This window comes from Erythrolamprus reginae, chromosome 1 (genome assembly GCF_031021105.1).
Source record: "Erythrolamprus reginae isolate rEryReg1 chromosome 1, rEryReg1.hap1, whole genome shotgun sequence".
NCBI lineage: Eukaryota > Metazoa > Chordata > Lepidosauria > Squamata > Dipsadidae > Erythrolamprus > Erythrolamprus reginae.
Window position 1 is genome coordinate 274,520,132 of NC_091950.1, and position 27,756 is coordinate 274,547,887.

A 27,756-nucleotide genomic window follows, 5' to 3' on the forward strand; every position below is an offset into this window, starting at 1 on the left:
GTAGATATCAGAGGGTTGTTGTTAATGGCGAGTATTCTGAGCAGAGCCTGGTTACAAGCGGTGTGCCACGAGGGTCTGTCCTGGGTCCTGTTCTTTTTAATATCTTTGTGAGTGACATAGGGGAAGATTTGGTAGGGAAGGTTTGCCTATTTGCTGATGACTAAAGTCAATAGGGTTGATATTCCTGGAGGCATCTGTAATATGGCAAATGATTTAGCTTTACTAGATAAGTGGTCCAAGCAATGGAAACTGCAGTTTAATGCTTCCAAATGCACTTGGGCTAAAAGGAATCCTCAACCTGAGTATTGTATTGGCAGTTCTGTATTAGCAAAAACTTCAGAAGAGAAGGATTATGGGGTAGTGATTTCTGGCAGTCTCAAAATGGGTGAACAGTGCAGTCAGGCAGTAGGGAAAGCAAGTAGAATGCTTGGCTGCATAGCTAGAGGTATAAAAAGCAGGAAGAGGGAGATTGTGATCCTGCTATATAGAGCGCTGGTAAGACCACATTTGGAATACTGTGTTCAGTTCTGGAGACTTCACCTACAAAAATATAAAATTGAATGGGTCCAAACATGGGCTACAAAACATGGGCTACAAAAATGGTGGAAGGTCTTAAGCATAAAATTTATCAGGAAAGACTTAATTAACTCAATCTGTATAGTGTGGAGGACAGAAGGGAAAGGGGGGAAATGATCGAAACATTTAAATATGTTAAAGGGTTAAATAAGGTTCAGGAGGTTTTTAATAGGAAAGTGAACACAAGAACAAGGGGGCACAATCTGAGGTTTGTTGGGGGAAAGATTAGAAGTAACGTGAGAAAATATTATTTTTTACGGAGAACTCAAGATAAAAAGTCATTTTAATGATTAACCAAGCAATCCCTCCTCACATTGGCTGAGGCAAATTCACTCCCTATTATTTCTCATCAGGGAGATTCTATTGGCACCTCAAATACAGAGCAATTAGTCCCCAAAAAAATTGATTTTGGCACAGGAAACCAAAGTGATTGTTGTACACTGGAAAATGAACAGTTGTCTGTGACAACCAGCCACTCCCCCATTTCTACTATTTATTTCCCAGCCAGGGAAGGCCTTGCTAGCGTCTTCTTTTCCCCGAGAGACGGCTTATACGGAGGAATCATTGAGTCTGTCATATGCACCTCTATAATTGTCTGGTTTGGTGCTGCAACCCAACAGGACCGACACAGGCTTCAGAGGATAATCAGAACTGCAGAAAAAACAATTGCTGCCAACCTGCCTTCCATTGAGGACCAGTATACTGCATGAGTCAAAAAGAGGGCGTGTAAAATATTTACTGACCCCTTACATCCTGGACACAAATTGTTTCAACTCATACCCTCAAAACGTCGCTACAGAGCACTGCACACCAAGACAACTAGACACAAGAACAGTTTTTTCCCGAACGCCATAACTCTACTAAACAAATAATTCCCTCAACACTGTCAGACTTTCTACTAAATCTGCACTTCTATTCTACTAGTTTTCCTCATCATTCCTTTCACCCATTTCCTCCCATGTCGACTGTATGACTGTAACTTGTTGCTTATATCCTAAGATTTTTATTAATATTGCTTCTTCATTGCTTATTTGATCCCTATGACAATCATTAAGTGTTGTACCACATGATTCTTGACAAATGTATATTTTATTTTATGTATGCTGAGAGCATATTCACCAAGACAAATTCCTTGTGTGTCCAATCACACTTGGCCAATAAAATTCTATTCTATTCTATTCTATTCTATTATTGCTTCCCATTGCCTTCCTCACCTTTCCTCTCTACGCATGCATTCACATGGGATAGACGTCATCTAGGGGGGAGGAACAGATCAATGTATCAATCTCCAAAGATTGTTGTCTCTCGGCTTGGGGCAGAATGGAAGGCCTCTGCCTCTGGTTCTGCCTCTGATCCTGCTTCCTCATCAGAGCCTTCTATAGGCTCCAAAACTGGCCCAAACTCCCCATCAACCTTCCCCTCATCTGACTGCTGCTACCTCTGCTGGCAGCCGATGGGCCACAACAGTTGCTTAGTTTCTCTCTAGGGATACTTATGACCTGTTTCTGAAGTTCTAATGGCTGGCTCTTCCAGGATCACATGACTACATTTCAACCAGCTATGTTTACATCCATTTGCAGCATTCTGAAGTCACATGGCCACAATTTACGATGTTTTTGTTAACAACTGGCATCTACTTCCAGTTTTCAGAAAACCTGGCCCATAGCGGACAATTGATTTCCTTAATTAACAACTGCTTTGGTCATTTAATAACTGCTGTACAACGGGTCCTAAAATTAGGTCAGTCATATGTGCTTTGCTTCACAACTGTCATGACTTACAGTTGTAGTGGCCCTATTATGGGTGTAAATCGAGGACTACTTGTACAACCCATGTCAAAACCAGAAATTAAATAAATTATACCTGTATCACGCACTGATTGAACCAAGAAGCCATATAAGAAGAAAAATATGTATATATTGAAAGAAATTCTCACACAGTTTTACCTGATGGACAGGAACACCTGAAGCCATTTATAGTATCTTCACAAGTAGCACCGTTCCTGCAGAGCCCATCAACACATCGCTCTGCTGTCCTGTTACATGTTTCACCTAAATGCATACAAGCAGAAAGAATAATTAATCACAGCAACATCAAAGGAAAATATCTGTAATACCACACTATTGTTTGAACAGCTTCAAAGATTGGCCTCTCCAAGTTATGTAAGGGTGTCACTTGCTAAAGAGAATAATATTGTACTTTAAATATATGTGTGTGTGTGTGTGTGTGTGTGTGTCAAAAATCCACCTTTTTTAAAAAAAAGAATATGGTTTGATATAATTGGTGTTTTTCTTTCCAACCAGCTTGATTAACAAGTTGAGGATGTTCGTACAACATACGTTATCTATACGTAACAATATGACTCTTAATATATTGTCAGTAACCTATATTGCTACAAACACTCCCACATATGTTGCTTTATCTCATGTATTTGTAAGAAAGATGTAAATAGAGAAATGTGAAAAACAGAATGTGTGAGGCCCACTCAAAGCAAGTAACAAAGAGGGAGAAAGATTTGTTCTAACAGAACTGATAATATCGAAATTCACAATTTCAAAGAAAACATTATGAGGTATGGTTTTCACACACATATAAAAATACATAAGCTGGTTCCTGAAACAGCAGCTGGTCCTTTATCAAGTAGATGAAGCAATGACATTCATATGAGAAAATACAGGAGGTAGGACTGGTTAAAATTTTATGGGCTGATCAAATGTTTTGGAAAATTATGATGATTAATCTGAATTCTTCTGGAACTCAAATCTAGTTTGGCAAGCTAGACTTCAAGTGGACAAATATTCAACAGTAAATGGAGCACTGAAAAGTATCACAAAAATTTGCTTAGTGGTTGGTGTTCATACATTTAGATATGATATATCTGTTGCCAGAGTAGAAGCAGTCCCTAAATCCCAAGAATTGCAGAACATTCGTTTTAAATGATGTTAAATTCCTTGGAAATAATAAACACATACAGTAAAACAAAACACAAAATCATTTTGCCATATTATATAATGCTTATTTTACTATATATCTCCTTCTCCTTTTTTCCTATAGAATTTATACAACATGCAGTTAAATATTGAAACACAAAAAGGTGTCTTGATATACACCACCCTATGACAGTTGGGAACTACATTTATCTTGATGGATCAAAGGAAAACTGCATGGGATGGTTTCAGAAGATCGCAGGAATGATGAGCGCAAATTGCGAAGTGCAAAATATTTTTGTGTATGTTCATCTGGGGAGGAGTTGAGATGCAATTTTTAAATGTTAAGTATGTTCAATCTGTTGGATTATTGACACAGTACTTATATTTAATGTAAAAAAAAAAGAAGTTGAGAGGATTGAAGTAATAATCTTGTTGCTATTCAGTTGCCAAATTGTGGAAACATTATTGCCAGAGACTTCCATCCCCCTCAAAGGGAGAGTGTCCTTTGTGCTGTCATCCAAATAACAATCATTCATTTTTGTCAATTTTCAACAGAAAGCTCATAAAGGGTTTCCAATGTTTTATGAAAGCATTTATTATTTTATCCTTGATCAAACAAGTCAATTTTATATCCTTTTTTCTGATGCTTTTTTCTGCTATTCTTAATCTTTAGTTCAGTATAAAAATGTCATCATGGAACCTTCTTACTCTCCAGGTGCACAAATACATTTCCTAATACATTTCTAAACTTTTCATTATTTGTGTTAATTCTATGCAATTTGACCATTTCCACATTGATGTCTTCTCTCTCCCATTGAAAAAAATAAAATGCTTCAACAACTCTCTCTTTACTGTCTTCACCAGATTGCTGTGCTCTTAGTTTCAGGTAAAAATAATTTTCTTTTAAATCCAATAGTGTCCAGGGAGCCCTGGTACCCAGTCATTAGGATGCAGCATTGCAGACAAATTCTGTCCACAGCCTGGAATTCAATCCTGACAGACAGAAGGTTGATTCAATCTTCCATCCTGAGGTTGGTTAAATAAGGACCAAGATTGTTGGAGGAAATATGCTGACATTTGTAAATCACCCAGATAGTGCTATAAAGCACTATGGGCAGTATAAATCTAAGTGCTATCATTATTGCTTTTGCTAGTATCACAGGGTCTAAATCTTGTTCCATCTCTTATATTACTGTTTCCATTTCACTTATTTGTATTGCAAATTCTTAAAAATATTTTACCCATCTTCTCATCCATATATGCAGATCTCCCCCCCCCCCCAAATCTCTTAACAGATTAAGTCAGTTATACTGTCACTGAAACTGCAATATATTTTTCCAACTTTTGAAATAATCCCTAATTGGTCTATTGACAGTCTTTTTAGCTCCTCTGTCACTACTTTCCTAATATAAGTCATTTCTCTCCTGTAAGCAATACCATTTTGAATCTCCATTACATCATACAACTAATACAACCATAATACTGTATTTATTATTTACTCTCCTAACTCAAGAAATAATATAGGAATCATGGAATCAAATTTAATTTTATGAATTTTGGACCCAGTTTTCATCAAACCATAACAGTTCAATTGGCAAATTCCAAACTGCACATTCACATGCATTTAATCACAGAGACATAGTTTATATAGAAGTTGCATTAAGTCCCTAGTGAATTGAGGTTTTATAACTCAATGTCTTAGCTTCCTCTCTGCAGCACACATCTACATTAATATTATTGTTGACTGCATCAGTGCATTTTTAGTTAATCACTTAGATATCAATCATCCTGCATTAGCTGAATCAGTATCAGGTAACATTAGCTACTTATCTAACTGTCCATCCATCAATAGAGAGAAAATATAAATCATATTGCTAATTCTAATTTGAAAAATGAGCATGGGAAGGCGTGGAAAGAAAATCTTTCATTTTTTTCTCCCCTGCAACATTGTTTGTGAAGCTAAATTATTCATATGATAAAGTCTCTGATAATTATATGCTACAGACTCATTTAGATCATCAAACTTAACTGTAGTAAATGTTTCCTAAAATTTATAGTGTTTCAAATATTTATGCTATAAATCCAGATTTCCTAAGTTAGTTGTGTATGCATCTGAATATCCACTTCTAATTTTCTCATGTTGTGCATTTGACCATATGGTGTTTATTTCCACTCAGTTCTAAACATACAAGTCAATTCCTAATCACGATAATGCCAGAATTATAAAACTTACGTTGTGTCACAAATTCTGCCATTTTAATCTAGTGTTACACTGGTGCACAAATAATATTTAAGAAGTGGAGCTTGCATGATGATGTTTTATCAAGCAGAAGTTGATACTTTATACCTCTGGTTTTCTTTTCTTTTTTTATACTACTGGAAGGACGTTATTTTCTTCTAAACAATCTTGATTGTTGTCCACTATTATTCCTGAGACTAATTTAAATATTGTATGCAATCATGTAATCAGTTTATATTTTCCTAGTGTGGTTTGCTGAATCTTTTTGAATCAGATAGTTTTGACAGTCGTTAACCAGTCACTGATACCTCCTTTATGAAATACCGTATTTCATTAATCTGTTTCGCTATAATTGGATGTAAACTAGTCAGATATTTGAGCCAAAAGTTATTGCAATTGATTATTTCCAGTAGATGTTAAGTTTTAAATAATTTTCACTCAGTTTTTAACTATTTCTGCTGTTATTATTAATTCTTCCATTTGAGTTTTCTTAAACTCATCTTTAAATTCTTGGATCCATCATTTTTATTATTTTTTTTTTAGTTTCTTATACATTTCCCAAAACTGGATTTTTCTCCTTTTTTTGATTGTCCATTTTCAGAATTTCTATTGCCATTTATCCTTCAGCAGAATCACCTCTGATTGAAGTACTTGATGTAGCTTAAATTGGATGATTACATTTCAATTTCAAGCTATTATTTACGATTTCCAAAACTTCTTCAATTTTTCAAAAGTCAAGCCAATATTTTTAATTAAGCTTGTCTTGACCCTTACATTCTTCTTACTTGCATCTGATCTTTATTTATTTCATTTGGCCTCTAGTTTGATCTTCCATTTGGGGACAGCGTATGTTTTTTGCTTTTGGTTTTCTAATTTTGATACCTCCTTTTTCTATGTCTGTCATTGATGTATCAAAGGCATACTGATTGTTTGATAGAGGCTATTTCAATCTCAGCAAGCACATTATTCACATCTTTCATTACAGATCTTTTCTGGGCACTACTTTCAATGCTGGCAATTCTTTGTCTTTCCATTGTAATTCTGAATATGGTATAATTTTCTGTTTTCTTTTCTTCTTGTCAGGAGGTCAATATATAGGTTGTTTCAGTGCCTGCCCTGTACTGTTTCTTTTCTTATTACTTCTAACTTATCATTTCTGAAGTTCACACCAGCTGTTTCCTCTATATTTCCAATTGCTGTTATTTGAAGTTCTTCCACTATTCTACTATTGTTTTTGAAACTTCAATTTCACAGTATTTCTGAATCTCTTCCAGTCCTGAATCCCTAAATAGCTTATTTCTGATAATGAATCTCCTTTGATCTGCTAATCGTCAGTGATATTTGATTCTAGATAAATTCATTTCCAATGTTCAATCATTTGCTTTAAGTATCTCCGTTTTGTTGGTTCTGATTTAAAACAGCAGTCCGTAATGGTGCAATTCTCAAAAACAGTATCACTTTTGTCTTCTCTGTAGTTGTTCTCCCGATAATACTACAGGCCTAGATTCTTATTGCCCCTATGCAGCTCCTGAGTACTATTGCCCACATGACAACAGACGCCTAGGCATTCTAATATCTGACACTATCATTTTGACCTGGGCAACAAAGGTTTCTTTTTCTATTCTTATATTATATTAAATGGATTGATGGATACTCCGAGTCTAGTTCTTCCACTAAGACCAATTTTTCAGGGATGACCCTTTTGGTATCTTCATCATAGTTCTCAATCTCATCAGAGCATCACAAGACCCTCCCCAAGACCAAAGGGTATTCATGGAATGGATTATTGTTATTATTATTCATTGTAAAATAGGCAAGTCACCATTCATCCAAAGAAACAGATTTATAATTTTGCATATTGTAGGATCCAGACCAGAAGTAATATTAGAGACCCATGACCTCAACAGCTAATTTATGCTCATCAACACAAATATTTTGGTGATTCTTATCTGCTCCCCAATCATATGTATAACAAAAAAGGTTAAAAATAAAAAAAGGTTTTTAAAAGGGTTTTTTTTAAATTCCAGCTCTAAGTGGATAGTCTAAGTAACCTCACTTATAGTCTGGCAACTTTTCATTTGCAACACTAATCTCCTGAAAATAATCTAAAAACTTCATCCATTGCAAAACAGGGAAGCAAATTAGTAACTGGGCTATTGTACTATGATCATAATTTTATGCCACATAGATTTGTCTGGAATTTGAATTTATGTAACGCCATTACTTGGGGCTCTGACAAATAAGTGTTTTGGATAGACATAAAAGACAGGGTTTTTTCAGTGATGTTCTCTGGCTGGCTGCTTTAGCTGTTTTCCTAGTTTTAATGTTTTGACTCTTTTGATGGCCAAAGAAAAACTATTCTGTTTTCTCAGGCTTAAAAAGCTACCACTGAATCAAGAGTTTTAAAAACTATGGCATGTCAGCATTTGAGTGCACTTGCTTTTACTGAATTCATTTACTGCTGCTACTTCTATGTAACATTACATTTTACACTGCATTTGTTTTTATGCCTTTATGATCTTGTTTGGTATTTATTTTACCTTTTTATTATACATATGTCATCTGGCGGGACCCAGGGGAAGAGCCTTCTCTGTGGCGGCTCTGACCCTATGGAATCAGCTCCCTTCCAGAGATTAGAACTGCCGCCACCCTCCTTGCCTTTCATAAACTCCTTAAAACCCACCTCTGTCATCAAGCGTGGGGGAACTGAGACATCTCCCCCTGCCTATGTAGTTTTTGTGCATGATATGACTGTATGTATGTTTTTATATAATGGGGTTCCTTGCTTTTTAGACTTTTAAATGTACTATTGTTATTTTAGATTCTAACTATTAGATTTGTCATTATATATTGTTTTTATTACTGTTGTGAGCCGCCCCGAGTCTACGGAGAGGGGCAGCATACAAATCTAATAAATAAATAAATAATAATAATAATAATAATAATAATAATAATAATAATAATAATATTGGGAAGCAGATCAGAATCACCACAATTTAAATGAAATTGGGAAATTGACAGAATTCTGGGTTTTTATAAGGAAGAGAATTATATTTATTCATGTTACACTACCTTCACCGCTGTTGTGGTAACCTCTAAGCCCAGAAGTGGCATTGTTTGGGAAGTTTTTTAAAAATAATAAAATCCCAAGGACATTACAATAGCATGGAAGAGAAAATAGTCTCCCAAGCCATTCCATTATAGCTTCTTTGTTTTTCTCAGCCTTACAATGAATTTTGAATTTTGGTTTATCTAGAACAGAGTTCCTATATTGGTCAATAGCAACCCCCAAAGACTAAAGGACCTAGAGGTGAAAAAATGGCTTTTGATCAAAAGAGTTATAATAAATATCTGGGAGTCAATAAATGGTTGATAATGATGGAAAGTTGATCAGGGTCAATTAATCTTTGGGGTCCTCTGTAGAGTTTCATGTCAGTCTAAAGCCTTGAAGGTTAGATGGATATCAACAGTTCCAGAAAGAGGAATGTTGTATCGTATGGTTTTCATTTCCAATATTACCTAATTTTATGAAGTTATTATTATTGTTATTTGTAGTACTATTTGTTAAACTAGTATTTTAAAATTATTTTTATTCAATAAATATTTGAGGGTTGATGCATAATCTTAAACTACAGAAAGGGGTCAATGAGCTGAAGATTTTGAGAACTCCTGGTCCAAAATAACTATAAAACTAATTCTTGTAAATTGGGCATTTATATTTTCATATTTCATTTTCATATATTTTTATATTTCTCCTCTCCCCTTATACTCATGCATATATTTTTATTGAGAGGGGTGGGAAACTAACAAGAAAGCAACGATGATACAGTAATATGTTTGAAGCTTCATTTTGAGCTTTGCCTTAGAGATAAATATATCTGCATTTTGGTATACAATCACATTCTTAATGGCTACTGATATAAGAACATGCATTTTGTTCTTTCTGATATTCAATTACAAGAGCCATGATGGTGCAGTGGTTAAAATGCAGTACTGCAGGCTACTTTTGCTGACTGCCAGTTGCCAGAAGTTTGGCAGTTTGATTCTCAATGGCTCAAGGTTGATTCAGCCTTCCATCCTTCCAAGGACAGTAAAACGAGGACCCAGATTGTTCGGGGCAATATCCTCACTCTGTAAACTGCTTAGAAAGGGCTGTAAAGCACTGTGAAGTGATATATAAGTCAAAGTGCTATTGCTAGAAGGTGTAAGTTCTTTCATTTTGGAAATGTGAAAACATTTTCAATGCAGCCCTTGAGAACAATCCTAATCACATTTACTTGACTTCATTTTGAATTTACCAGATTCAGGAAATCACAAGTGTGAAATGAGATTCTTCTAAATTTAAATCTGAAGCCTTCCAAATTTTTATTAGTACTTTGCAATCCAGAGTACACAGAGCCAACAACCCTACTAAATCCAGCAGAAAGCTTGAGGTTTTTTTGTTTTTTTAAAGCAGGCTAGAGAGCTGTACTCATATTCATGCCAATGAAATCACAGGTCTCCTTCTGATCACCAACTAAATGCAAGATCAAAGTCAGATGGAGGAGAGCCTGCAAACACTGTTCCATTTTCTAGCCACCTTCACTCCTTCCACTTATTCAGATGAAAATCTGAAGAAAACTAATATGTCTGGCCAAACTGATAGGTATCTCTCCAACCTGCCCATTGAAAAACAACTCCAAGGTGAACAGAGTATAATAGAAACAGTGGTGTGTAATTCTGTCACCTGGAAACCCTACTCAAACTTCTCTGTTCATTGACTCTTCTAGGAGCAGATATCCTAGAATGTCAACTCAGTGTCCCAATTGGACCTGGCACTCTGTAGCAGTGGCTGCGTGAAAAAGACTGGATATTCAGGTCTTTATTGTTCTCTGCCATGGGAATAAAAAATCTGTCTCTGTCCCATGGCTTACTGCACATTCTATGACATTACTGCCAGTTGAAAAGGACATTAAAAAGGTTTTGAACTGTTTTTTATTCATCATAAATTCTGAGCTCCTGCTCGCTTTGAACATTTCAAGGTTCTTTTTCTAAGAACTCATCTCTGATGAAACAAAAGAAACAAAAAGAGGGAAGGGAAAGCAAACTCCTTTTCTCTCTCCCCCTCCATCCCAATCCATTATTTTCAGGGCAGGGGTGGAGAGAATACAGCTTGCTTTAGCATAGCCACCTTTTGCACTGTATGCTATTTCCCTCACCATTAAAAAGAAAGATAAGCATATTATCTTTTTGAAAGCCTTCAAATAGCAGAAAATCCTGAACTCACTCAACTGAAACTTGGCAAATATAATCCCTATGAAAAGCAAACTTTAACTGATTTTTTTTAATCAATTGAAACAAGACAAAATCTCTTTGCAATTACAGTGATCCCCCGCTCGTTGCGAGGGTTCCGTTCCAGGACCCCCCGCAATGAGCGGGTTTTCGCGAAGTAGCGCTGTGGAAGTAAAAACACCATCTGCGCATGTGCAGATGGTGTTTTTACTTCCGCAGCGCTAGCGAGGAGTCGAAGATTGGGGGCGGCGCGGCTGTTTTAAAACGTCCCCGCCGACATGGGGGGCTCGCTAGCACACCCCCAAACCCGGGTTGGGGGTTCGGGGGTGTGCTAGCGAGCCCCCCATGTCGGCGGGGATGTTTTAAAACACCCGTGCGACTTTCCAATGAGTCCCGAAGACAACGCGTTTGTCTTCGGGACTCATTGGAAAGTCACGCGGGTGTTTTAAAACGTCCCCGCCGGCATGGGGGGCTTCCTAGCAGCCCCCCAAACCCGGGTTGGGGGTCCGGGGGGTGCTGGCAAGCCCCCCATGCCGGTGGCGACGTTTTAAAACAGCCGCGCCGCCCCCAATCTTCGGCTCCTCGCTAGCGGGCAGGCAGGCGGCTCCTCGCTAGCGGGCAGGCAGGCGAGAGCTAGCGCCAGCGAACGGCTTGTCCGCGCTCGCTCTGGCCACGAGAATGAACGGTGTGGGCGGGCAAAGGGCGGGCGGCAGCGAGGAGTTTGCGTGGGCGGTGGGGAAACTCCTTGCTGATGCCCGCTGCTCGCCCTCCCGCCAGCAAGAGGGGGAAGACCCAGGGAAGCCGCCCAGCAGCTGATCTGCCGGGCACCATCTACGCATGCGTGCCCATAGAAAAAAGGGCACGCATGCGCAGATGGTGTTTTGACTTCCGGGTTGAAAAATCGCGAATTACCCTGTTCGCAATGGTCGGGGACGCAATAACCGGGGGATCACTGTATTATTTTTTAATAATGATTATGATATTTGGAACAATTGCAGCAAAATCAAGGTGATTATTTGTCTAAAATTGGAAGATTTGCTTCTGTAATAAGTAGCTGTTTTCGCAAGTTAAAGTTATAATCAAAATTTTTTGGTTTAATTTCTAAACTGTATTGAATCAGGAATTCTCTTGAAGAAGTCTGTGACTCACCAACCATCTCCCATAGCTGAGAAAATGAACATTGTCATGGCTAGGATGTTAAATCTCTGGAATGCTGATAAATTCTTTAATTTAATTCAAAATATTTTATTCTTTCTGTGATTCATAAAGAGATAGGATAATTGATCTTTGGATGTAGTTTTTCTTTTCTCTTTTAGTAAATGTTTCAGAATGATAATCCTCACTACACCATCAGCATAAAATTAATGTCATTGAAATATTAATATAAATATGTTAGTATAATTTCTTTGAATTAATAATAATAATAATAATAATAATAATAATAATAATAATAATAATAATAATGTCCTCAGGAAAAACTCAATAGATGGATAAAAATACCAAATCCAGACTAAAGGTCTGGACTGACTGTGCAACAAACAAAATAATGATTCTGGTAACTCATAATGTATTTGTATTCTTTTTTCAAAATGTTGCACAGAAATGCTTAGTAAATAGTAAAAAGGTACCACCTACATATCTCTTAATATGCAACCTATGTAAGATTCCATCACAATGCAATTAATTAGATCAACTAATACTGTCTTTAACTATGAATTAATGTTTTTGAGGAAGAATTGTCATCAGTTTACCAAAAACTCTGAAAAATAGACATAGCCAAATCTGTATCTGTCAATTGCAAACTAAATTGAATCAGGAGATTTATGAAGAAGTCCGGGACTCACTGACCTGCTTCTATTTCATTCTTAATTTGAAGCAAACCACTGCACATTCCTTTTTATAAGTAATGCAATATAAATAATGTAATTATAATGCTTACAAATACAATGCTAATGCAATAATTTAACCATCCCCATATTTTTTCAAATCAGTATTACAACTCAAATCTGATAACTTTATAGTAGAATAGGTTACCCATGTCCATATGTCTATTTTGCTTTTCCGTATGCAGAGGTACACAACAGTAGTCCATTGTGTAGTTGTCCTGTAACTATGCATTATCTAGTGGTTGCAGAATGTTTTTATTGCCTAAACATTCTTTTATCAACTTATTATTTCAAGTAGCTCTAAGATTACATCACTGAGATAGTTTTTAGTTTTTTCCCCTTTTGTGTTTAAGACATTACATTTTCACAAACGTTGCTGGCAAAATGATACAGCAATGGATTAAGAAAAATCCCTAATTAAAAATAACAACCATTTGAGCTGCAGGGAAGAAGAAATGGACTAGGAAATATGCGAAGGAAAGGGTGAGAACTGAAACTTGCCTTTGAAACCGGTGGCACAGTGACACAAGAATTGGCCAATTAAATCCAAACAGGTGGCCCCATTTTTGCAGGGTGAATTTGAACATTCATTAACTTCCACTTCACACAATGGTCCTTCGTAGCCGAGCACACAGTGGCAGCTGTAATTATTCTGATTAGCTACACAAAAGCCATGGTCTGAGCAATGGTGGTGAAGGCACATGTCTAAGCCAAGTTCGCAGAATGCCCCAGAATAACCTGCAGGACACAAACACCTAAAAGACATAGAATGAGAAATTAGCCATCTAACTCTACAGACAAATTGCAGTAGTTACCAAAACTTCATCCTAGCTTCTTCTCAAAAGAGTGTCATCTTATTCACAACTGGATGAGAGTTCCAGGAAGATCGGAATAGACTAGAGTATGATTAATCAGATAAGAGGCCTTCACCATCTTTGTTCTTGGTTAACTATACCCTCTCAGAGGCTAGGTTATATGAAGACAAACTGAAGTTTAATCTAATTAGTATAAACTGTCTATCACACTCTGATTACTCTTATAGGAAATTAAAATTATTTATGCATCCATATTAAAGTGACTGCAATGGGATAAACCAACTTTCCATGCTAATAGGGACAAAGTTTTCGAGTTTTTGGAGAGGGGCGGCATACAAATCCAAATAATAAATAAATAAATAAATAAATAAATAAATAAATAAATAATAATAATAATAATAATAATAAAGTTCCATCAAAACTGTGTTTGTCAGAAAAACTGGGACAGAGAACAGCTTTGAGTAAAATAACTTCTGAATCTGAACAAAGACTTTGTCTGTTTTCCTTTTCATTGCGTTGATATAAATCCTTATTTCAATTTGATGAGGTTTATATAATATCATTAAAGACTAAGCACATCCTATTATTTAAATATCTTACAGTGTTGAACATAGCAAAGAGAGAAAATATCCCATCAATATTTATTACTATATAGAATATCATTATTACAAGCATTACAATTATTTGCCTTTTTCATTCAAACCAGGGGTGGGTTCTGGATTCCTTTACTGCTGGTTCGCTCAGGGACCTGCCACATGCACATGCATGTTGTTTTTAAAAAACTGTTGTGTATGCACAGAAGCAAAAAACAAGATGGTGACACCTATGGTGCTGCTTAGAGAATCAGCTTGGGAGTGTGGCAAGTTATTACTGGTTCTATAGAACTGGTTTAAACCAGCAGGATCCCACCTCTGACTCAAACCTATAAAGCCCTACATAGCATGGGACTAGATTATTTATGAAACCGTCTCCTGCCGCATGAATCCCAACGATCAGTTAAAGTCGGCCTTCTATAAGTCCCACCAACTAGACAATATCATTTGGTGGGAGCTAGGGGAAGAGCCTTCTCTGTGAGGGCCCCAGCCCTCTGGAATCAACTTCCCCTGGAGATTCGAACTGCCCCCCCTTCTCTTCTTTCATAAGAGTCTGAAGACTCATCTATGGTGCCAGGCCTGGGGTCATTAGACACCGCCCCCTGGCCTTCTTTCAACATTTTTAGGTTTTTTAGGCTTTTTAGATTATTAACTTGAATTATTTGGATTTCAATGTACACTGTTCTTTATATGTTGTAAGCTGCCCCGAGTCCTTGGAGAGGGGTGGCATATAAATCCGATTAATAAATAAATGAATAAATAATAAATAAATAAACCTAAGTATAATTTTAAAAGGGAGAGGAAATCTTCTGCAATTTAAATCAAATAGATAAATAAAGGTGTCAGTCTTAAGCTAATTACATAATATTAAAATCACCAAATATTGCTACGGTACTACATCTATACATTTTATTTTATTTAGTTGTTGTTGTTATATTATTATTATTATTATTATTATCATCATCATCATCATCATCATCATCATCATCATCATCATCATTTATTCAGTGCAAGTTCTATGTCTCTCCAATTGACTGTAACTGAGGAATCTTCTAGCATAGAAATATTTGTGAGTTCAATCCTTGGTAGCAGAGGATATTCCTGTCTCTGGGGAGGATGAGTAATTGTCTGCTGCGAACTCTGTATAGGCATCAGGAAGGGCATCTGGCCAGTAAATGCTCAGCAAAATTCAATAGCTCAAAGTCCATCCCGATGCAAGGGATAATTAAAACAATTAAAAAGGTCTTGTCTTCTTCTTTTTTTTACAGCAGAACAGTGGGGTATTATGGTACATAGTGCTCCTTTTTGTGATTCTTCTCAAGAACTGTGAAAGTTAGGCTGAGAGTAAAAGCTTTGCTCAAAGTCATTAAGTAGAAGGGAGATTTGAATTGGGATCTTCCTGCTCCTATTTGACCAACTTTGCTGCAACCTCACATTAGTTTAATATAATACATATCCTCCCACGATCACTTAATAATTCTTCAAATTATTAGTAAGGTTCCTTCCAAGTTATATTTAGTATTCTGGCAGTAATTAAGATTTCAGTTTAGTGAACTTATCTTGGAGGAATATGGTTCTATTTTCTTAAAGCCACAACTTTCTTTAAAATACAAACCACGTCTTGCAGGCATACAATAAATGATGATGGAAAGGTTATTGGAGAATAAAAGGAGTTTTTCTCATGATGAATATTCTATCAGGGTGGCCTATGAAATGTGACAAGGTTGGCATGTTCCAGGTCCCTCCAATTAAATGGTGACAACTGTTGGGATGCAAAATGTGTGCCTCCTCTGTCACAGCATCTGCCCTCTGCAACAGCAGCTCCCTGTAAGATTCAGCTCATTCTAACCTTGGTAGTCCTTCAGAAGGCCTTGGAAATCTAATTCTCCCAGACACTGGGCTAGGATGACACAGGAGCCTTATATAAATGTACAAGTGTTGAGTTTTGTTCCCAACACAATGCTTTTCAAAATCATTTTTTGCTTTTATACTGTGAATAGCTTTTTAACCCTGTTAGTCATCCAGAGCTTTTCTGGGAGTGAGCTGCTCATAAACTGAATGAATGAAAATAAAAAATAAACTTGTTGAATTTCTGCTATTGTGCACCTAGAGCACAAATACCAGAAAAGGAAGAAGGGAAAATACCGTATATACTTGAGTATAAGTCGACCCGATTATAAGCCGAGGTAGCTACTTTTGCCACAAAAACTAGGAAAAATTATTGACTCGAATATAAGTCCAGGGTGGAAAATACAGTGGCTACTGGTAACTTATAAAAAGGGAATATTCTTCTATTGTAGCTTCTTAAAATTGTTTTTGTAGGAGAATTAAAAAAAAAAACATATGAAGAACGGTTGCAGGAACTGGGTATATCTAGTTTAATGAAAAAAAGGACCAGGGGAGACATGATAGCATTCTTCCAATATCTCAGAGTTTGCCACAAAGAGGAAAGAGTCAACCTATTCTCCAAAGCACCTGAGGGCAGAACAAGAAGCAATGGGTGGAAACTAAACAAGGAGAGAAGCAACTTAGAACTAAGGAGAAAATTCCTGACAGTTGGAACAATGAATCTGTGGAACAGCCTGCCACCAAAAGTTGTGAATGCTCCAACACTGGAAGTTTTTAAGAAGATGTTGGATATCCATTTGTCTGAAGTAGTGTAGGGTTTCCTGCCTAGGCAAGGGGTTAGACTAGAAGACCTCCAAGGTCCTTTCCAACCCTGTTGTTATTATTATATTATGTAACTTTTTTCCTTCCAAAATGTTTTTTATTTCTTGCATCTTTCTTCCTCCCCTTCCAAAATCTTTCTTTTTTTTAAATTCCAAAAACCTCTTAAAATATCTTTAGGAATGTTATCTTAATCTTAAAACCTGTTATCTTAATCTTCATTACAATATCATTATAATTTTCTTAATAATTGGGATTTCATATATTCTTTCAAAACAATTGCTTAAATCAAACTTCCATATGATAAATATTCAGATTTTCCATTTAAAATGTATTTCATAAGTTAAAATCATTATTACTATCTCAATAGATCAGTAAATAACAATTGGGGGTTACTCAATCATTAATTGTAAAATCTTTCTTCTACATGATATTTATCTTGCATAAGGAGAAACCATACTCTTAAAAAAAGGTAAATCTATTCCTATTAATTATGTAGAACAAATGATTAATGACAAAATTCATACTATTATATTATCCTAAACTTTGTATTGTTTTAAACAAGTCAGCATTAACAATCCTCTTGGGTATGATAAGTATAGTTGGAAGAAAAAGTTTAATTACACAGAGTTACCCCCACTTTAAGCAACATTTTCTTACAAAATAACCTATCCTGTTAATCAAATTTAAATGGGTAACTTACATTTTACTTGTACATTTTATTTACTTGTAAAATATTGTTGCTGGCTTGATCAGAAGAGAAAGCCATGGTTCCTTCCTTCTGAAAGTCTCTTCAACCCTCCCGCCCCTTTCCCCAGTGCTTCCTGTGGAGGAGGAGCTGTGATTGGTACAGCCTGCTGCCAATCAGATAGCTCTCTCAGTGCCTCCTTTCTGTGTAGAGAAGGAGCTGTGATTGGTTCAGCCTGCTGCCAATCAGGCAGCTGAGGGGTAGCAAGAGCAGAAAGAAAAAAAAGCCTTGTGTTGCCAGCCATGAGGTTTCTTTCCTCCCTGCCTTTCACATCGGAACTGTGGAGCTTTGGGACAGTTTTCAGATCAGTGAAAGTCAGTGACTCTAGTATAAGTCGAGGTTGGATTTTTCATCCACTTTTTCGGGCTTATGATCCCACCAGTTCTTTGCCATTGGTAAATGGTAGTTCTGGCACAAGTTCCAGTGGATCATCTGTGCCACAGCATCGTGTCTATGCTTGTAGTCAGTCTGTGCGATCTTTTTGCAGCAGCTGAGTATGTGATAGATTGTTTCATCTGTTTCTTTACAGAGTCTGCACTTTGGATCGTCTGTTGATTTTTCAATTCTGGCTTTGACAAATCAACAGACAATCCAAAGTGCGGACTCTGTAAAGAAATAGATGAAACAATCTATCACATACTCAGCTGCTGCAAAAAGATTGCAGACTGACTACAATTATTATTATTATTATTATTATTATTATTATTATTATTATTATTATTATTATTATTTTATATTATTAAATTAATACTCTACTCTACTTTGCTTATGTTTATGTTTATAGCTATACCTGCTATTTTGTACATGTTTGACAAACAAAATAAAGTTTTTTTAAAAAAGACTTACTAACTCAAGAGCGAGAGCTATCGTGGGTTACCTAGATTCGCCCACGTCTCCCCAACACTCCCTGATTTGCAGTGGCTGCCGATAAGTTTCCAGTCACAATTCAAAGTGTTGATAATGACCTTTAAAGCCCTACATCGAACCAGAATGCCTCCGGAACTGTCTTCTGTCAAACGAATCCTAGCGGCAGATAAGGTCCTATATAGTTGGCATTCTCCAGGTCCCGTCGACTAAACAATGTCATCTGGCGGGCCCCAGGGGAAGAGCCTTCTCTGTGGCAGCCCCGGCCCTCTGGAATCAACTCCCCCCCAGAGATCAGAACTGCTCCCACCCTCCTTGTCTTTCACAAATTACTTAAGACCCACCTGTATCGCCAGGCATGGGGGAATTGAGACATCTCCCCTAGGCTTATATAGTTTTATGTATGGTATGCTTGTGTTGTATGGTTTTTAAATGATGGGTTTTTAGATGCTTTTTAAAAATATTAGATTTGTTTATTGTCATACTGTTATTATTATTGTTGTGAGCCACCCCCAGTCTCCGAAGAGGGGCGGCATACAAATCTAATATGTTGTTGTTGTTGTTGTTGTTGTTGTTATTATTATTATTATTATTATTATTATTATCATTATTATTAACTCTGCCCTTAAAATCCTCATTGAATTTATATGAGGTTAGCATTGCTTTGCTTACTGTGAGTGGCAATTCCCACTTAGGGAAAATGCAACAACCTTTTTTTTATGCTGCTATAACTATCATATTTCTAAACTCATCAATGTTTATAGAAATCTGGAGGAAAGTCAAATTAATATCAGGAAAGGAAGCCTCTACTTTCCCCAGAGTTATTATAATAATTGGAAATCTTTCAGTTTAATACAAAAAGGTCCATTGCCCTCTTTTCATTAGCTTGGTTAGGCCCTTCGGTTTACAATATTACTTTCAAAGAAAGAGCTCTGTTTATCCCCTTGATTATGGAACATTTGCTCAGCCAATCTGTTAAATATTGATGACTGCTTTGTCAAATATGCACTAACTACTAATTATTTCTTGTATGTAAAACATAATTAGGAGAAGGCATTATAAACAGTAGGTTCTCCATACCACATGTGATTAAAAATAGTTGATATATGTGTTCCCAATTATAATTAACATCTACTGTTTATAATTTGTAATCTAATAGTACTAAAAATACCCTTTCAGTTACTATTTGATAATACAATCAGATAATACTTTTAATCTCAGTAACAGGATTTGATTTTATTCCAGGTAATGAATTCATATGTGATATTATGAAGGTAATAATACCTTTAAAGAAAGTTCGGAGACTGCAGTTAATGCAAAATGCAGCTGTGCAAGCTATCTTGGGACTTCCAAAGTATACCCATATCTCAAAACCATCCCACAAGCTGCATTGGCTACCAATTGGTCTCTGGACACAATTTAAAGTGTTGGTCATGGCCTATAAAGCTCTACATGGCTTAGGACCAAGTTACTTACTGGACCTTCTTCTGCCTCATGTATCCAAGTGACTGGTCAGATCCTACAGAGTTGGTCTACTGGAATCAACTCCCCCCCCCCCCCCCCAGAGATTCACACCACCACCACCACCCTCCTGGCCTTCCATAAATCCTTAAAAACTTATCTTTGCTGGCAGGCCTGGGACTTTTGAGCACTGGTATTCTGCTCCAGCCAAGCATATTTGAATGTAAATGGAATGAATGTGAGTGCTCGGGGTTTTTTTTTTAATGATTGGGGTTCTTAGATAAAATTTAGATTAGTTTTAATGAATTGGGTTTCTTATATGTCTTTTATATGTCTTCTGAGCATGCACAGTAGCCGAATTCTGGCACTGTGCATGTTGTAGCATGTTGTTGCCAACATATTTTCAGCTTTAGGGTTTTTTTCTGTATTTTTTGTTACTGCGCATGCATGCACACACGAAGCACAAGCACATCCATGGGGCACACCCTTGCAGTGTGCTCAAGCAGTGCAGGAGACAGCAAACCGGCAATGAGGTGTGTTTGAACTTACCCCTGGGGCCACATGCAAACCTGATATTGTTGTGGAGGGCTACTACTGCACCACCACCCCTCACTGCCACTGCCCTGTCCAACCAACCACCAATTCCTTTCTTCCACCAATGGCACTCTGCCTCTTGCTGCCCCCACCCTTCCAGCACCACCGACATCATGGCCCAGATAGGGACAGCCGAAGGGCCAGATTTAGCACCAAAAAAGGGGAAGTAAAAGGCATGGTTGTACTAAGTATTATGTATTGGATAACATGTAGTACAAACATTATGCATGGTGGTACTACATATTATGCATTGGCAAGGTTGTCTCAGTACCAGTTTTCTAATATTAGAAACATAGAAGATTGACAGCAGAAAAAGATCTCACGGTCCATCTAGTCTGCCCTTATACCATTTCTTGTATTTTATTTTAGGATGGATATATGTTTATCGTAGGCATGTTTAAATTCAGTTACTGTGGATTTACCAACCACGTCTGCTGGAAGTTTGTCCCAAGCATCTACTACTCTTTCACTAAAGTAATATTTTCTCACATTACTTCTAATCTTTCCCCCAACTAACCTCAGATTGGGCCCCCTTGTTCTTGTGTTCACTTTTCTATTGAAAACACTTCTCTCCTGAACCTTATTTAACCGTTTAACATATTTAAATGTTTCGATCATTTCCCCTCTTTTCCTTCTGTCCTCCAGACTATACAGATTGAGTTCATTAAGTCTTTCCTGATAAGTTTCATGCTTAAGACCTTCCACCATTTTTGTAGCCCGTCTGTGGACCTGTTCAATTTTATCAATATCTTTTTGTAGATGAGGTCTCCAAAACTGAACACAGTATTCCAACAATATTCCACAGTATTAGAAAATATTAGAAAAGATGAAGGCCAGAGTTAGCAAATCTTGATTAATGTTTATTTAAACCCAGGTTTATGTATTCAAACTGGTATATATGTAACAGAATATGTAACAGTCACTTCATTTACCTAATGCAATATGCTCTTGAAAAGCATTTAGCAGCTTCAACTGATCCATATCAGTTGCATTGCAGTGATACAGCAACCATGGGCATGCCTCAGGAAGTAAACATGTGCATGGTGACTTGAGGGACCACCTACTGTAGCTCCTGGGGTGTCTACTTAGCTGATTCAATCTGATAGAATTAATATTTATTTACTATTTATTTATTAGATTTCTATGCTGCCCTTCTCAACTGCTCAGGGCAGCTTACAACAGAAATTAACACAAAATACAAAGCATGTAAGAAATCTAATATAAAAAAAAAATAAAAATTCTAAAAAAACCACCATTTTCCTAAAAACAATCATCCACATTCATCCAATTGGATGAGCCATTCATGACATCGGTCGGAGTTAGTTCTTAACACTCATGCCCCCCCCCTGCTGGCAAAGATGGGTCTTCGGGGCCTTGCAAAAGGCCAGGAGGGTGGGAGCAGTACAAATCTCTGAAGGGAGTTGGTTCCAAAGGGCTGGAGCAGCCACAAAGAAGGCTCTTGCCCTAGACCCCACCAGAAGACATTGCCTGGCTGAACGGGACTTGGAGAAGGCCGACTCGGAGATCTTACCGGTCGCCAGGATACATGAGATAGAAGAGGGTCCCTTAGGTAATCTGCTAATATTCTCCTGATTTCTTCAATCAAGCAGTGCCATGCCATCAGGATTCCTGAATTGTATCTTCTTTGTTGTAGCATTTGCCTTTTGGAACGATGTTCTTACTGAAATCTGTCTAACTCACCAACCTGATGACATCCTGAAGGACCTGAATCCTAACGGATTGGGCAGCAGAGAAGTCAAATAGATAAATGAATGAATGAATGAATGAATGAATGAATGAATGAATGAATGAATGAACGAATGAATGCTGGCTGTTTTCTCCAACTCTGAGTTATTGAAGCCCGCTTATAGAATACAGTATATGACTGTGTTGTTGCTATTATTTGGATTTGCCATCTTGTCTTATGTTTAATAGGTTTTTTTCCCTATCCTATTTGATTAATAGTTTTTTTTTCCTATCCTATTTGATGCAATTCCTTTTTTATATATTGTAAAACCATCTGAGTTTATTTGGATTGGGCAATACCTAAACTGCATAAAATAAATAAACAAGAGGATTATTTTCCACACGTAAGTTTAGTGCAGCTTCAGTTAGAAGCATCCCCCATTCTATTTCTCTGTCTGGATTGGCAAATCTGAGTTTAAATAAATATAAATCAAGCTAACTAAGGCCTTCATATTTTCCAATAAACAAACTGGTACAGAGACAACTTTGCCAATACTTTACTGTGCATACTTTTTCTCCCTCTTTTGGTTGCTAAAATGCATTGCTTCCACAGCTTCGAGAGGAAGAGTTCCTTTTATTCAATACTACTTTGAATGATGCCAAGCAATCTTAACTCTGTGTAAAAGATGCATAAGGAGTGATTACATGCCTGCTCTTCTCAGGGAAATAATCATGTTGTTCTCTAATGAACATGACCTTGCATTAATGTCCTAAATCTTTTGAGCAGCAGTATAATAAATGTACTATTAAAAGCTTTGAGATGGGGTTAATTTGCTATTTAACTTTGAAGCAAGTTGAAACCTAAATTCTAAGCAATTTCTGAAAGATGTCTCTGAGAGTTGGGGTTTTAAAAGACAATCTTTGGGAATTAGGTTGTTTACATATTTAGCTAAACCTTTAGAAAAGCAAATGTTAAAGCATATTTCTGCTATTTTTTCATAATAAACAGAAATAGAACATAGCGAAAATTGGGGAGGTGGCTTGGATTCAAATGCCTACATTAATATAGAATTAACTTGTTAGCTTTGGAACAGTCAATCTGACTGGGTGAGTCTAGCTCACAGAGTTTTATTATAACATTAGAAAGGGCCATCTTGAAGAAGTATAAGACTCCTCTATTAAATAAATAATAAATAATACTTCATACTCAGTGGTTCTCCTCCTACCTTTCCGGTCGGTCGCAGTCGGTGTTAGTGGGGGGTCAGAGGTCGACCTCTAGGTCGCTCCCTTGTGGGGTACCTCACGGGTCGGTCCTCTCCCCCCTACTATTAAAATCTACATGAAACCGCTGGGAGAGATCATCCAAGGGCATGGGGTGAGGTATGATCAATATGCAGATGATACCCAGCTTTACACCTCCACCCCTTGTCCAGTCAGTGAAGCAGTGGAAGTGATGTGCCGGTGTCTGGAGGCTGTTGGGGTCTGGATGGATGTCAACAGACTCAAACTCAACCCTGATAAGACGGAGTGGCTGTGGGTTTTGCCTCCCAAGGACAACTCCATCTGTCCGTCCATTACCCTGGGGGGCGGAATCATTAACCCCCTCAGAGAGGGTCCGCAACTTGGGCGTCCTCCTCGATCCACAGCTCACATTAGAGAAACATCTTTCAGCTGTGGCGAGGGGGGCGTTTGCCCAGGTTCACCTGGTGCACCAGTTGTGGCCCTATTTGGACCGGGATTCACTGCTCACGGTCACTCATGCCCTCATCACCTCGAGGCTCGACTACTGTAACGCTCTCTACATGGGGCTGCCTTTGAAAAGTGTTCGAAAATTTCAGATCGTGCAAAAAGCAGCTGCGAGAGCTATCATGGGCCTTCCTAAATATGCCCATGTCACATCAACACTCCGCAGTCTGCATTGGTTGCCGATTGGTTTCCGGTCACAATTCGAAGTGTTGGTTATGACCTATAAAGCCCTTCATGGCATCGGACCAGAATATCTCTGGGACCGTCTTCTGCCGCACGAATCCCAGTGACCAGTTAGGTCCCACAGAGTTGGCCTTCCCTGGGTCCCGTCGACTAAACAATGTTGTTTGGTGGGACCCAGGGCAAGAGCCTTCTCTGTGGTGGCCCCGACCCTCTGGAACCAACTCCCCCCAGATATCAGAGTTGCCCCCACCCTCCTTGCCTTTCATAAGCTCCTTAAAACCCACCTCTGTCTTCAGGCATGGGGGAATTGAGATATTCCCTTCCCCCTAGGCTTATAAAATTTATGCATGGTATGTCTGTATGTATGATTGGTTTCTTAAATTGGGGTTTTTACATTACTTTTAATATTAGATTTGTTCATATTGTCTTTTTACTGTTGTTAGCCGCCCCAAATCTACGGAGAGGGGCGGCATACAAATCTAATAAATAAGTAAGTAAGTAAGTAAGTAAGTAAGTAAGTAAGTAAGTAAGTAAGTAAGTAAGTAAGTAAATAAATAAGTAAATAAGTAAATAAGTAAATACGTAAATACGTAAGTAAGTAAGTAAGTAAGTAAGTAAGTAAGTAAGTAAGTAAATAAATAAATAAATAAATAAATATTGGGAGAGAGCTGATATCTGTGACCTTTAAGAAGCTTTAGGAAACCTTTAGAGGAGAGGCAAACCTATTCTAATTCCCAATTAATAATCGAAATGATTAAATACTCTCTACAGATAACATTTTAGTCATATTTTGTATTCAGAATTGGAATTTGATATCTGAAAAGTTTGTAGGAAGGATGTTTGATGCTCTCTGACAGTTGATATGCAACAGTAGTCATATCTGGCACAAAGCTAGATACGTTTGACAGCTGATCTGTATTAATTATCATTATGTAGCATGTACGAATGAACATTTGTTGACAGATATCTGACCAAGCATCATATTGACACAGTCCATTTCTGACAGGAGTTGAAATATAGTGTTAGACAGCTGACAAACTGGGGAATTTGGCAATTGACAGCATTGAATATAAGCAATGTGCATTTGATTATGTAACAACTTGACATACAATACCAATCAAATGTCGATATCTCTGATTGCTAGGTTGCAATAGAAGTTTGGATTTTACATTTATTTTGCTACACTGAATTACACATTTTCTGTACTTTTATTTGGTGGGGGATGGGCATTCCCAACTTTAAGATATATATGATTTGGAAGCTTGGGAAAACCTTTACAGTCCAAACTTGACTGTAAAAAATACAACTTTAGTAATCAAGTTGTCAAAGTGTGGAACTCATTACCGGACTCCGTAGTGTCATCTCCTAACCCCCAACATTTTACCCTTATAGCATAGCCATTGTATATAATAATATTTAGATTTTAAAAGTTTGTGTTTGTTTATTTGTTTGTTTGTTCGTTTGTTTGTTTGTTTGTTCGTTCATTCGTTCATTCATTCATTCCAAAACACAATAATACACAATGAAGGTTATAGAGGATACAGTCGAAGTAAAATATATCAAAGAAATAATAGAAGAGAAAATATAGGAATAAAATGTATCAGTGAGGGAATAGAAGAAAAGATAAAGGGATAGAAGAGAATATATATGAGATATGAAACCTTTAATATATGGGAAGAGTTTTATTAGCTATAGTTTAATTAATGGCGTTTAAAGGTAAATGTTTCAAATTTAGTTCTGATCCTTTGTCCTGGCACCATCCATTCTCTTATTCTGCCAGAATCTACTGCTTGCCTGTCTGTCTGTCTCTCAATCTCATCTGGAGCTATAGCAAACTTTTTTGGGGGGTGGGAGGGTAAAATTAACTATTAGACGACGAAAGACAGAATACAAAAGCATCATGTCAGCATGGCTAGCAAATGAACCTAGAACCAGCATTGTTATGGACTTCCTATAGACCAGTGATGGCAACCTTTTTTTCCCTCAGTTGCCAAAAGAGCATTTGTGCATGCTATTGTGCATGCATGAATGCCCACACCCATAATTCAATGCCTGGGAAGGGCAAAAACACCTCCCTCCACCCCCTGGAGGCCCTCTGGAGGCCGGAAACAGCTTGTTTCCCAACTTCTGGATAGCTCAGTAGGCTCATGTTTCACCCTCCGCAGGCTCCAAAGGCTTCCCTGGAGCTGCGGGAGGGTAAAATTCCCCTCTCCCATCCCCCCAGAGGCTCTCTGGAAGTCAAAAATGCCCTCCCAGACCCTCTGTGTGAGAGAAAAATCAGCTGGGTGGCACACACATGCACATAGGAGCTGAGCAAGTGCAGTGGCTCATGTGCCATCAGATATGGCTCCATGTGCCACTGGTGGCACTAGTGCCATAGGTTTGCCATTACTGCTATTGACAATGTCATAACTCTACTGCTGATCCAACATAAATACCATTTTAAATCCACACACATTTCATTGTTTTCAGAGTGATGAATTATGGAAAACATACATGGGTGAAAGGGATATGTGATCGAACTGTACCATAGCTATCGCTGGGTTTTGCTTTTCTTGGCATGCATCATTTTTTTAGGTAAAAAATTACAGCTTGGATGCCAGAGGGTTGATTTCAAGGATGGGATGCCAGAATGATGAATAAAAGTACCTTGTAGATATGAACACAATTTAGTTTGTGTGCAGTCTGTGCCAGAGTAGAAGTTTGTCAAAGAGCATATCCTAAGGTCCAACAGTTATTGATCCGACACAAATGATCGACCTTGTTTTCATTTAGTTGAAGCTGATCTCTTTGTGCTGTATATCTCCCAGCTGTGCAAGCACTTTGGTTTTGGGGTTGTTTTCCATGACTGAATTACACTGATTCCCCAGGGCTAGCACAAAAGAGAATATAGCCTTCCCTGCCAAATTATGGAAAGTTTGGAAATTTGCTCAGACATGCTTGTGTTTTGTTCAAATTTTGTGTTTTATTTGTTTGATAAGATAAAATATATTGGAAACCAAAGCAAAATTTTCTGTTCTCCACAGTGGTGTGTACAAAGCATGCTCTCTTTTGTATGTGAAAAGTGGTCTTCATTCTTTTTCTCTCTCTTCAGATTTTTAAGTAAGGGGGTAAAAAAATGAGTTAAAAACTGTCTGATCGATAATTGTTACACGTAGGATGAGCTCTTTGACATACCTCTGCTCCTGCCTCAGTCACACACTAATCAGGCGGTATTCACAGCCGTCTGCTCTTCTCTCATCCTTGTGCTAATCCATACTTAAAATAAAGCAGCTAGCGTTCTGACACAAAAGCATCATTTAACACAAAGACCCGCACCAATGTCTGCCAAATAGCCAAGCTGTGATTTTGAACTAATTAAAGTGTGCCACTGATGCTGAGCTCCCTCTGTCTTTATTGGGTTGTTTGTATTTGGCCTTCCAGGGAGAGGCAAGTAAGGCCTGGAGGCCTACATTTCCCTCCATAGCAATCATTGCAATGCTCCCCAAAACACTGTT

General features: G+C 37.6%; 1 protein-coding gene across 1 annotated transcript in view; it reads right to left on the reverse strand.

Annotated features, from left to right (window-relative positions):
- Positions 1-27,756, reverse strand: part of EYS (eyes shut homolog) — a 1,050,766-nt gene that overhangs the window by 852,440 nt on the left and 170,570 nt on the right. The window contains exons 12-13 of the mRNA XM_070763632.1: positions 13,404-13,657; positions 2,523-2,627 (exon numbers count right to left, since the gene is read on the reverse strand). Of these exons, the coding sequence (XP_070619733.1) occupies positions 2,523-2,627; positions 13,404-13,657 (359 nt within the window). The remainder of the gene's footprint in view (positions 1-2,522; positions 2,628-13,403; positions 13,658-27,756) is intronic.